Raw genomic sequence first — 13,048 nt, 5'->3', positions numbered from 1 at the left:
CTCCAGCCTGCACTGCAGATCACCCCTAGCATCCAGTCTGCATTGCATCCGTAGCTCCCTTGGATGAAGTCCACTTCGATTTGGAGATCTACTGTAGCAGGTTTTTGTCTTTTGCCTGAGAATTCTCTGATCTCCCTCAGTGGCCTCAGCAGGAGTGATCAGAGCTGATCTAGCATTCTTACTGCACTCAGATTAGCTGGGCAGCAGTCATGTTCTGGTGTGTTGTAAGTGCTTGGTGATTGTCTTCTAATAGACAAAACAAGTATGTATCTTTTCCTGCTATCTCATTTCATGATATACTTAACAAGAAAGAAAAATGGTTTTATATTGTATTGTTGAACTCTCGTTCATGGAGAGTGTGCTGCTCATGACAAAGCCCTTGCCCTCAGTGTGCTTCACATGCTAAGGGAAAGACAGAAAATGACCTGGAGGGTTATGGGCAGCCTGAAACTGGGTACCTAGCAATGACCACCCAAGAACATAAAATTTGAGCACTGCCTTTGAGTACCAGTGCAGATTCTAGTGGATGTAGCTGAGGAAAGGGGTTTTAGGAGGAGGGTGGTGTGAGGGAAGGATTAGGTAGTGTCTAGATTAGGTAGACAGCAAGGGAATCAGACTGGTTATTATTCATGAAGAGACTGAATTTGCTTAGTGATTGGGTAGATACTGTAGCTGGAAAATGCCATCACGGGAGCCAGTGTTCAGTGTTCACCCAAGACCCTACTGTGCCAAGTTCTTTCCAGGACCTAGTGAAAAGCAAATAAGACCTATGGATTTAGATTTGGAAATTACATTTTCTCTCTTCTTTCTCCTCTTCCTTTTCCTCCTGCTTCCTCCCTTTCCCTTCTCCTGCCCTCTATGCTTAAAATGGAAAAGAAAACAAAGTGTGAAGCACGAAGTGTAGAAGTGGTAGGTCAGAGACTTCCTCTGTGTAGACGGCAGCGGAGGGAGACCATGAGTTTTTAGCTGGCTTCAGCAGAGATCCTTCGTGTGTGTAAGGTGATGTGCTACAAGGTCAGTTTATATGACTATGAGCTCTAGCATGGGATTGTTCATCTTTAGCCTTGAGTAGAGGGAGGCCTGAGAGCCTCTGAGAGGTAAAAAAAGTTGTCCAACTCAGAAAAGGAACCTCAGGTCTTTTATGCAGAGAGAGATTTATGTGGTGTGATTTCATAGGTAAGCCATGGATAGTGACCTGAGTAGAACATGGTGACTCTAGATTAGGTAGACAGCAAGGGAATCAAACTGGTTATTATTCATGAAGAGTTTGCTTAGTGATTGGGTAGATACTGTAGCTGGAAAAGATAGAAACCGAGATAACCACGGGGTTTTGAGCTTGGATGCCAGTAAAAATGGTAGTTCAATGACCAGGAAGAGGGCAGGCAGAGGAAATAATTAACAATGGATTCCTTTCAAATGTGCTGGATTGATTTGGCCAGCTGCATAGTGACCTAATTTGAGGCAGAGACTGTGTGGTGCTGCCGGTACATAGGACAGCTTGGTTTGGCCCAGGTGTCAGTAGTAATGTAGCTTGAGGGACTGGATGAGTAGAACCTGGAGGGGACAGTTCATTGATAACCACAGGTGATCTAGGTGTCGGGAATCTAACCTCTCAGGGTGGAGAGGAAGAGGAGTGGACTTTGTAGTCAGTAGCTGAAAAGTATCTTCACCATTAGAGATAAGTGGAACCCATATACTCAAGGGCTTGGAAAATTTATTTATTAAGATTTATTTTATTTTTAAGTATGTATATGTTCCTTTGTGGGACTATGTGCATGTGAGTGCAGGTACCTGCCAAGGTCAGACAAGGTCAGATGCCCTGAAGCTGAATATGAGTGTGTTAGGAACCAAACTTATCTGCAAGAACAGTGAGCTTACTCAACCTCTGAGCCATCTCTCCAGGCCCAAGGCTTGTGTTTTGTTCTCTTATTTCCTGGAGGGCTTTGTGGCAGGATTTTTTTTTTTTCCGTACACACCTTGCAAGTCTCAGCTCTTCACTCTCATAGTACAATGGACAAGCAGCGGTTAAACAGAAACTCAGTGTAACTGAATAACTCGCCTAGGGTCACAGGGAAAATTGATGTCAAGACTAAAGTCACAACCAAGCTCTTCACATTCCCATCTATTGCACGTTGCAATTAATTTTGTGTTTACTAGTATGAAATCTGCAAAGCTAAAAATTTCATTAACAATAGAAGAGTGTTCCTGCTCTATAGTACATGTTCCAGCACTCTTATGCGATTTCCTTGCTCGCTCATTCCTTAGGAAGATTCTGCATCTGTTGTGAATACTGGTTCTCAGAATGATGATTGGGTATCCATGTATCTGGGTGGGACTGAGCCCAAGGTGCAGGGGAGGGCAGAGATAACTAAAAAGACATGCATCTCTTTGATGCTCGTGGTCTATTGCAGGAAACAACCGTTGACTCAACAATTCCATATGTCAGTGGATAACTACAGCCACCCACCCCTTCACCCCATCAGCTATCTATCCGTCCTTCAACTATCAACCACACCTCTTTCTGCTCTATCCGCCATCCATCCACACAACCATCCATCTGTATACTCTGTGAGCCATCCGTTCACCCATTCTATGAGCCATCCACCTATTCACTCCATCAACCACCCAACCATTCACCCCATCACCCTTCCATCCTCCACTCTGTCTGCCATTTGTAGCGCACCACGCCTGTCTGTGCTCTATGCGCTACCATACAGTTCATGAACCAGACAAGGGGCTGGAGATTAAAGCATACAAAGACACACATCAACCTTGATGCCAGAATGCCCCAAGAATGCCCCCTTTATTGTGTACCAGAGCCGCTTATATATGGATCCTTAATTGATAGCCATGCCCCAGCCAAACCTACCAGAAACCACTCCCCTGCCATCAGGAACTCCTGAGGGGCTTGTGCTCAGAGCAGCTGCAAGCATTACAAATTGTTTACCAGAAGTTCAGGATCTGGGGGGTTCACAGCTCCCAACACCATTCATTTGTATGCTTTATCAGCTACACATCCTTTTATGGTATCAGCCATGCATCCATCCACTCCATTAGGTGCCACTCACCTACTCTGTCAGCTACTCACCAATCCACTCTGCTAACCATCCACTTATCCACTCCATTAGTCATTTACCTACTCACTCTCAGCCACCGCTTATCTATATATCCTCTCTATCAGCTATGCACTCATTGGCTCTGTCATCCATCCGTCCTATCATCCATCCATCCTATCATCCATCCATCCTATCACCCATCCATCTACTCCGCTATTCCACCACCTGCCAATCCGTTCACTCTATCAACCTGTTGTATCGTCTATTCATCCCATCAGCCACCCACTCAACAATATTTGTTGACCATTTACTAAGTGACAGGAACAACTATACACACATAGTGTTATATGTATAAATACAGTGACCAGGATCTTACATGACATTCTTTCAAGCTATATGTGTGTGTCAGGGGAATTATGATTGGTTGGATAGATATTCAACCACAAATGCTTAAATAACTTCATACAGCAGTAGTTGCTCTAAGTGAACTAAAGTATGGCAGGGAACTGGTTCATTGAAAGCCTCTGAAGCTGAGATATCTGTGATGTGCAGGAGCCAGCCATGCAGAAAGGAGATGAGGGGGAGAAGTTGAGGCAGAGGAACCAAAGTTATCTAGGTTGTTGGTAAAGAGTTTGATGGGTGAAAGGGAGGGAGAAGACTAGGGCAGGGTGTGCTGGATGAAGGAGGAGGAGGAGTAGGCAGGCCCAATCATGCAGACCAAGCAAGGCTTGTATTTAGGCCTTTATGGGATGCCATTGAGGGACTTAAAGAAGAATACTAGGATTTGATTTGTACTTTTAAAGATTAAAACACTAAAATTATGTGTACTTGTGTACGTGTGTGTGTGTGTGTGTGTGTGTGTGTGTGTGTGCGCACGCGCACATGATGCAAGTGCCTGTGAAGTCCAGAAGAGTGCCAGGTCCCCAGCAGCTGGAGTTACAGGTGGTCGTGAGATGCCTGACATGGATCCTAGGATGTCAACTTTGGTCCTCTGCAAAAGCAGCAAGTGCTCTTAACCACCGAGCCATTTCTCCATCCCTTGATTTATAATTTTTAAAGCTCATTATGGCAAACACATATTGGGGAAAGGAGAAAAGGCAGAAGGTGTTGGAATCCAAGTATGGGCTGCAGGTAACTGGGCTCTGTGGCCACAGGATTGGTGGTGTATCTATCTATCTGTTATAACTCTGCTTGAGTGTGTTGCTGCTGGTCAGTTTACTTGCCCAGCAGTTATTGGTTGAGTGCCTTTTCCTTCCTGGGCTCAGTTGCGGTACTTGGGGGCCTGAGATTTCAAAATCCTGCCTGTGTACAGGTTGCCATTCCAGCTCACAAGAGAAGACTATGCCTGGTGCCTTTGATGTCAACCAGGGAAGAGCTTAAAGGATACTTTGTTCAAACAAGGGAGCAGGAAGTAAGCAAGGGTTGTGTTGTTGTGTGGTTACAGTCATCCGAACAGAGAATAATCTAGAGCAGAGTTCTCATTTAGCTCACTTAGGTCTGTGTGGACGCCTGGCAGTGAGCCATGACGGCATCCTATGGCAGTAAACCCAGTCACAAGCCTGGTTTTTAACAGCAGAACTAATTTACACCTTTTCTGTAATTAATAGCTTCCCGTGAGAATGCTGGGCTCGATAGATCATTAACAGTCTGGCCCCTGGGGAGGGGTATAAGTGAGGGGACTACGGAGGAGGGGCTGAGCTTCCTGCTTTAGGTACCACAGTTAACCTCACCCAGCACTGAACTTAAAGGGGACATAGACCTAGATTGTTAAGAATTTATGTCTCCCATGTAGCTTTCTAGTAATTGTTTTATTGCATGAGGAAGAGTGGGAAAGAGAGGAGGATGTGGGATGGAAGGAGAGAAGGAGATGGGAGGGACAGAGAAAGAGAGAGGGGAGGAACAGGACTTTAGGGTGTAACAACCAGAAGAATTCATTGTACAAAATGCTCTGCCAACCGACATGTGGGAGAAATGCAGAAGTCACTAAGTTGAGAGTAATTTTAGGTTATTAGTCTATTCTTAAAACCAAACGAAGAGAAGAGTCATTTTATAAAGAAAGCCCTGTGCGTGCAGGTCTTCTGCATGCAATGGTGCAGCACACATGATCAGGGTGCCCTCTAGTGGAAAAGAGGTAAAATGGCAGGCCTGCTGAAAGCGAATCCACTTATTCTTTTGTTAACATCTTGCTAATGCATATTATGGCCAGTAATATTTGGGGTCAAACATTAGGATTTCCAGGGTTTTGACACAAGACTCAGTTTTTTACCATGCCTTCATGAGTATCACAAAGTTACTATGAGACAAATTTTAAACACATTAAAATAAAGTTTTCCTGTTCTCCAAATTGCATTCTGCTACAAGGGAAACTGAGTCCAGGATAGGCAAACGGGCAGCTCATACCTGCAGGAGCTGCGTGTGAGAGAAATGCCAGAGGAGTGATGGCACGTTGTAGAAGCTCTGCTGCTCAGCAAGGCAAGCTCACAAAGTGACCTCAGACTTGATAGTTTATGGCCTACATTTTCTGGGTGCAAGTTTATGAGGCTTGGAAATAGGTTTATTATAGCAGCGAAGGAAGCTGGAGTTGGTTAGCTTTTCCTGGGAAGATCCTAGGGAACTGTAGAAGTGAAGTCCAGCTGACCCCACTGTTCATAGCTGGAGGGGTTATTGAAGGCTGTGTTTGATTTGTGTATCTTTAGAACCAAGTTTGTTCTACCTATTTGATCTATCAGTGTGCCTGTGAGGTACAGACAGGCCAGTGGCTGAAGTAGGCACCTGTGAGGTACAAACAGACAGACCAGTGGGTGGAGTGAGCGCCTGTGAGGTGCAGACAGACAGACCAGTGGCTGCAGTGGAGCCTGTGAGGTACAGACAGACAGACCAGTGGCTGGAGTGAGCGCCTGTGAGGTGCAGACAGACAGACCAGTGGCTGAAGTGACTCCTGGCACCAAGTTTCTGCAAGGCGTACTATAAATTTTGGCTGCTTCTTGATTACTGCCATATGGCCATAATGTACTGTTTCTGGGATGGCATTTTAGAGAGCCTCACTGTGCGTGTGTCTAGTATCTCTGACATTAGGAGACTTCGGCACAGACCATGGAGAAGACGACTCAGTAGGTAAAGAACTTGTCTGGGAAACACAGTGGCCTGAGTTTGCATCTCCAGCTCCCACATCAAAAACCAGGCATGGTGGCATGCTCTTACAATCTCGGTATGAGGAGGTGGAGACAGGAGAGTCGGTTGCTGAGCTCTGGGCTTTGTGAGAGACTGTCTAAAAAGAACAAAAGGTGAAGTGATAGAAGACACCTGATGTCAGCCTCTGGCCTCTACATGTGCATTCAGGGATCTGTATGTCTTCTGTACAAATACAGAAATAAAGGGAAGAAGGAGATGGAGACAGAGATGGGAAACAGGTAGGGGGAGAAAATAGGATAATAGGAACACCATACCTTGAGAAAGCAAATTCTTTTTGATAGACAATGTGCTGACAATACCTTTCTTTAAAACTGGAAAACATGGTGTTAATGCAAACAGCACATAGTAGCACCGCGTTATCAACTACTGTCACTGTATAGGGTTGGCACATAGTAGCCCTGCGTTATAACTGCCCTCACTGTAGGGTTGGCACATAGTAGCCCTGCGGGATCAACTGCCCTCACTGTAGGGTTGGCACATAGTAGCCCTGCGGGATCAACTGCAGTCACCATTGGGTTGGCACATAGTAGTATTGACTTACCAACTGCCATCACAGTAGCAGTTGGCAAAACTCTCTGATCTCTAGCAGCAATGACTGCTGATGTCTGACCTGTGTTCCAAGCCACAAGTGGAGCAGGTGGTCTCTCCCTTTCTCCCTCTTTAACTTCCATATGATTTATCTACCAAATACAAGGTATATTACAAAGTCTTAGCAATTCTTTCTTTTCTCTCATTTGGGTTTGCGTTTTACTTGTAAGGCGCCTAGACATCAGTCTTTACTGATGGTTTGGAGCATGTGTGGACATCAGTTATCAACAATGGTTATGTTTGTATGTGTGTGAACATGTACATGTGGTGTATGTGCACCTGTATGCACATGTGTGTAGAGGTCAGTGGACATCAGGAGCTCTGTTCTATGGCTCTTCACCTTAGCTTTTGAGATTAAAACCTCTCACTGAACCTGGTGATCACCAATTTGATAGGCTGGCTGACCAGCGGATTCCTGCCTTTATAGTACTGCCCCCCCCCCCCCCGTCTTCTCCAGTTCTAGAGTTATAGACATGCACTGCTCACGGATCCATTATAGGCATGCTGAAGGTTTGAACACAACTCTTCATGCTTCATGCAGCACTGTGCCTGTGGGCACTTTTCCCTGAAAACTTCTTGCCTTCAGAAACAGAACTTTTGCCTGACTCGTAATCAACTTAATAATGTGCCTTGATATAACTCAGAATCATGAATTCAGCTTGCTATCACACTGTGTACTCAGAATGTTTAAATTTAACCTCCTGCCTTTAAGGTAGCAATGGACCACCTCACTGAGCTTTGAGCTTCCAATGCAATCAGACTTTACAACCCAAGCTAAATGCATGCCTTCAATCTTAAAGTGATCAGTGGGCTCTTTCATGCCCCTGATCATCAGGCATTGTATGTGTGTGTGTGTGCACGCACACACATGTGCATGTGTGTGTGTGTGAGTGTGCATGTATGTATGTGTGTGTGTGTTTGTGCATGCACACTTGTGTGAGTGCACTTATATGTGTATGATTATCATTTGCTGAAAGAAGCCAACAGGTTGGAAGCAACCTTTAATAAAGCAACCTTTAACATGTGGATATAGGTTGATTATGTCTGTTTGCAGTTCTGAGTACTACTCTGGGCCAGTAATTTCTTCCCTGTAAAACTCTGCTAAAGACTTCTATGAAAAAGCATTCCGCATTCCTTTTCCATACCACATTTTCTATGCTGCTCCATAAATACAGAATGAAGCTCTTAGTTAGGGACAGGCAATAGGGACAGACACACACAACAGACAGACAACAGCTAGGCCACATATCACAAACCGCAGAGAAATGGAAGACACAGGAGGAGAGGTAGAGAATTCCTACTTGCTCCCGGTCTAAACTATCCCAAGAAAAGTCTTTTCATTTCTTAAGGTGACATTAACACATTTACCTATTGAGCCCTCTCCTAACCTTCAACCTGCCTCGTTTTCCTTCCTCTCTCCTCCCTCCTTTCCCTCCCCTCCCTCTCTTTCTAATATAGAAATATATTTATTTACTTTACATCCCAGCCATAGTTTCCTCTCCTTCCTCTAATCCCAGTCCCTTCTCCCTATCCCCTATGTTCCCACCCATCCCCAATCCACTCCCTCTCTGTTTGTGTTTAAGAAAGGGCATCAGCCTATATTCTGGACCCCTCTGAGTGTCCCTCTCTGAAATGAGGTAAGTTTAACCCCTGGGCATTCTACAATGAGGTCTCTGTTCTTTCTTGTCCCACCCTACTGCCGATGAGTGACGCTTTTCCAGAGAGTAGTAACACCACCCTTGCTGGGTTCCAAGTCCCTTCCTCACTGGGCTTTCTGTTTTTCAGCATCCCCAAACCTTCTAGAAAGGCACTGACTATCTGTGAAGGGCTTTTGCTGTCACAATTTTCCAGTGTTGAAATCTCAGGACGAGCAGGCTGCACTGACAGCAGACTATAGTCTGGGTCTTGGCTAACAGCTTCAGAAGCTCCACGTCTGCCATGCTGTCTTTCTTCACCAGACAGTGAATGAAAAAAGGGAAAGAAAAAATAAAAAAAATAAATATCTGCTTGTAGATCATGCAATAATTAAATGGAAACTGGATGTTTAAATTGCAGTTGGAATGGAAAATTAAATTATGCAAAAATGATATAGATTTGGACAAGTTTTCATACTGTTAATAAATCTATGCATAATTCATTTTCTTGTAGGCTGTGACAAAATAGCATAAATAACTTCATTTGTAAGATTGTGGGTTTTTTCTATTCTTAATTGGGTGATGGCTAAAACCATTTAAATGCTTTTGGGTGACTGAATATATAAATGTTTAAAATGAGCAGTTATAATAGGCTTCCAGGCAGATTTGTTTATTTAATATTACTACATTTATTTTCAGATAGTACAGATGTTGCATAAAGATTGCACCCAATATGGTCGAGTTATTTATTTACTTACTTTATTCTTGCAATTCTGGAGATTGAGTGCAGGACCTTGCACGTGCACCAAGCCACACCCCTGTCTCTGATATGACTTTATCTATCTGTATCATCTATAGATATTATAGATATATGATCTCTGATATTAGAGGAAACACCAGACCCTTGTCACCAGGCACCAGTCTAGTCACTTCACACATGGTCCCCTCCATTCTTGGGACAGGATAAAGGCAGGTGCACCAGCCCCATTCAGCTGACGAGGGAATTGTGTGCTCACGCATGTGGGTGGAGGTCAAACACTGACTTTGTTTCTTGGGGTACCTTCCACCTGTTTTTTTTTTTCTTCAGTGCTTGGAAACCTCACCCGTTTCAATAGGCTGCCTAGATCTAGTGATCTTAACTCTGGTTCTTCTGCTTTTGTGGCCAAGCACTTTACCAACTGAGCCATCTATCTCCCCAGCCAAGGAATGGCTTTTGTTTTTGTGTTTCTGTGTGTACCATAGTGATAGAATCTTGGCCTCACCAAGTGCTAGGCAAGCCCTGTGCCTTTGAGCTTCATCACCAACCCCAAGGGAAAGGTTTTTATGGCATCTGCCAGTCGTGAGTGATCATTTTTAGTCTTCATCCTCCGCCAGACCTTCCTCCTGCCTCTGGGAAGAAGTGTTTCCAGCTAGTGTGGCACCACGGCCAGCAGTTGGAAATTAATGCAGGACTCTCTCTGGAATCACTGGTTAACCATATGTATGTACTTGAAATACATTGAGAGTTCACTAGCCAATAGTAAGGATCTAATCTTCTGTCATTTAGGGAAATTATCGCCAATCTAAGTCGACCATCGGCTCCAGTGATAACTCATCTCCTCAGCCTCTGAAGAGGAAAGGGAAGAAAGATTCAAATTCAGAAAAACCCACAAAAGTGAAACAAAAAGTGAAGTCGAAGGATTCCCAGCAAGCAGTGCTAAACAATGGTTAGTTTGTTTCTTGTTTTGCTCATATTATTTTTTAAGACTGTGGATCCATTTTAATTCTTTTGAATTCTAAAAAAATTTATTTTTAATTGTGTGTGTGTGTGTGTGTGCCTGCAGATGCTGGGAACAGAGTGGAAATGTACTAAGTGCTCCTAACCACGGAGCCATCTCTTCAGCTCCTCAATTTTTATTCTTAACTCGATAATGTTCCCTAAATGACAGGCTCACAGGGGATATTCCTTTTTGTCTTGCCGTATGTGAGTTTGTTCAAAGAAGACTTTCATCGGATGAGAAGCAGTTATTTCTCACATCCGGCTTCTATTATGCTTTGAGATCAGATCGTTGTTTAAGGCAGTCTTATTAGGACAAAAGGGAGCATTGCCGTCTTGTGCACCCACTGAGAGTGCTTGCTTGGCATTATACTCTAAGTGCTGGTGACTGCCTCTGTGGGTTGAGGGTATACACTCATGATTTGCCTGTATTCACAACTTTCTTGAAAAGATGTTCAATATCCAAGTGAATACTGGTCACACATAAACTTTACCAAAAGCTATAAGATAACTTTAAAAATTTCTAATTTGTGCCAGCCATGATAATTCATGCCTGTAATGGCAGGAGGATCACTTAGGAGGTTAAGGCCTGTCTCTGCCATATAATGAGTTTGAGGCCCTCTGGTTCTCAAAAACAAACAAACAAACAAACAAAAAACAAGCAAAAACCAAAGCAAAATAATTTGCACTGGTCTGAAAATCCATTATTATGAGACAGAGGTGTCCTGAGGTCAGGACAGGTGCAACGAAATAGTGAACTTTCACACAATGTAGAGCTGGGCTATATCTGCTGTCATTCAAGTGTATTCTCAAATGGATGGGCTCATAAAATGGAGAGAGATACTCGGGTCAGACAGCAGTAGCTGGCTGGAAACAGGAAGTGCATCGCCTCCTCTACTTAAGGTCAATCCTCATAAAACTAGTGCGAGATGCTCGGGGTGAAGACTGGTGAAGAACGTTTGAGTCATCACTAGAATCCGGCCCACATGGGAAGTCCATCCGACACGAGGAATCATGTGGTACTAACAGCTGCAGGGCAGCAGGAGCTCCTGGGAGGGTTTAGAGGATGCCACACAGATGCAAAAAAAATCAGAGAAAGACAAGCGGTTGAAGGTTGAAAGGACAGGCTAAATGATCAGATGGCCTGGTAGCTGAGACTGTAGGATCTCAAAGTCAAGGCTGGGCTGGAGAGTTTAGTGAGCCCATGCTTCCGGAAGCACAAGAAGGGCTGAGGACTTAGCTCAGCAGCAGAGCACTCATCTGATGTGCATGAGACCCTAGGTGCGCTTCCCAGGGCTACAGCAGGGAGAAGCACTGGGTAAATGCATGTCTGGTTCCCCAGAGGAGAGGAGGGTTCCTATCTCCCAGGATGCTGTTAGGCTTGCTTGGTTCTCATCCTTCTGGTGCTGTTGATCATAGAAGGTCCACACCCTCCTTCCAGTCCCACTGCCCCCTCTGCCTTCCTCTGAATTGTGAACTCATGTTGTGATTTTTTAAACTACTTTGCATGCCCATAGCCTGTTATATCCTGTCAAGAGACAGTCACCGAGGAGGTCAGGATGAAGTATAGCTGGCAGGTGTTGTTGGGTACCTATTGTATAGCAGGAAGGACAGAAAAAAAAGTTAGCTGTCTAAAAACAGGCCATTTTTGAAAGCTAAAACTAGAGGCCTTATGTTGATAAACAGATACTGTATCTGAAATCTAAAACTATGTATAGGCTGTGGTTGCTACTCTTGTTTTGTTGAGACAAGGCTTCACTCTACCTCAGGTTGACTGGGAACTCACTATGTTAGCCCAGGCTGGTCTCAAACTCATGGCAGTCCTCCTGCCTTAACTTTCTGAGTGCTGGCATGAATTACTATATCTAGCTCCTTTTAAAAAATTCTCACCACTATTCTCTGTCTAATAGAATCAAGGCATTTAATACATGTTGATCGAATAAATGGTGAAAATTAAAGATGGCTGGGTCTCTGTAATACTTTAAACCCCACTAAGAAGCTGGACCCATTTAAAGCTTTTAATAAATTATCTAGTTAAGGGAGGAGATGCTATTTGCTTTTTGTCTTTAAGGTTCTTATCAGTGCACAGAAGTCCCATGTCTACTTACAGCATGTGTATTTTAAGTCTTTGGGCTTACTTGTGGTCCCTGCGCAAGCTGGAGAACACAGGAATGGATTAGCATTCCTTTCGTTGGGTAGCAGATTGTGTTGGTGAGTTGAATAATCAGCATCTTGGCTTCTGTGGAAATTCACAAAGCTTCTTCAATAATACTTCTACAGTGTTTAATACTGAAACAAGTAGTTTTTAAGATGTGATCAGAAAGGTGGACCCCTTCAGTGGCCAATGCCTGGCCTTGACAGATGTGCAGTTGCTTAGGTAACCTCCCATCCTAAGTGGGTATTTCCAACCTAGCTTTGTACTTTGAAGGCCACAGGTTCTTAAAGAGCCCTAGCTCATTATTCCTTGTAAATGGAGACCCTTTCAAAGGAAGGTCTTAGGACTGATTTTCCCAAGCACACAAGGACTGTGCTGCTGATTTAGAAGACGTAGGAGAGCCGAGATGAAGAATTTGCATGTATTTTTCTTTGATAGGAAAAGCATCTGACCCCCAAATAAACATCGACTTTCAAAAATGTTTTCCATGAAAAGTGAAAGAAAAGGTGCAATTCTATAGCTGATGCTTCCACTTAGTAAATTTAAGTAATCAATCCATATCTGCATGATTGAAACCCAGGCACCTTCTCCTTAAAGGCCTCCTCCTTGACTAGAATGTCGCACGTGTCTCTCCCCTAACCCAGCCTTTGTATTCATTTATAATCAA

General features: G+C 43.9%; 1 protein-coding gene across 4 annotated transcripts in view; it reads left to right on the top strand.

Annotated features, from left to right (window-relative positions):
• Positions 1-13,048, top strand: part of Dcdc2 (doublecortin domain containing 2) — a 176,200-nt gene that overhangs the window by 74,768 nt on the left and 88,384 nt on the right. For all 4 annotated transcript variants that reach the window (XM_050142401.1, XM_050142403.1, XM_050142400.1 and 1 more), the window contains exon 8: positions 10,017-10,176. In XM_050142401.1, the coding sequence (XP_049998358.1) occupies positions 10,017-10,176 (160 nt within the window). The remainder of the gene's footprint in view (positions 1-10,016; positions 10,177-13,048) is intronic.

Source organism: Alexandromys fortis, unplaced genomic scaffold (assembly GCF_014885135.2).
Source record: "Alexandromys fortis isolate MF-2015 unplaced genomic scaffold, M_Fortis_MF-2015_v1.1 scaffold_5, whole genome shotgun sequence".
Lineage (NCBI taxonomy): Eukaryota > Metazoa > Chordata > Mammalia > Rodentia > Cricetidae > Alexandromys > Alexandromys fortis.
The sequence above is the reverse complement of the archived record's forward strand: the minus strand, read 5'-3'. Positions and strand labels throughout refer to the sequence as shown.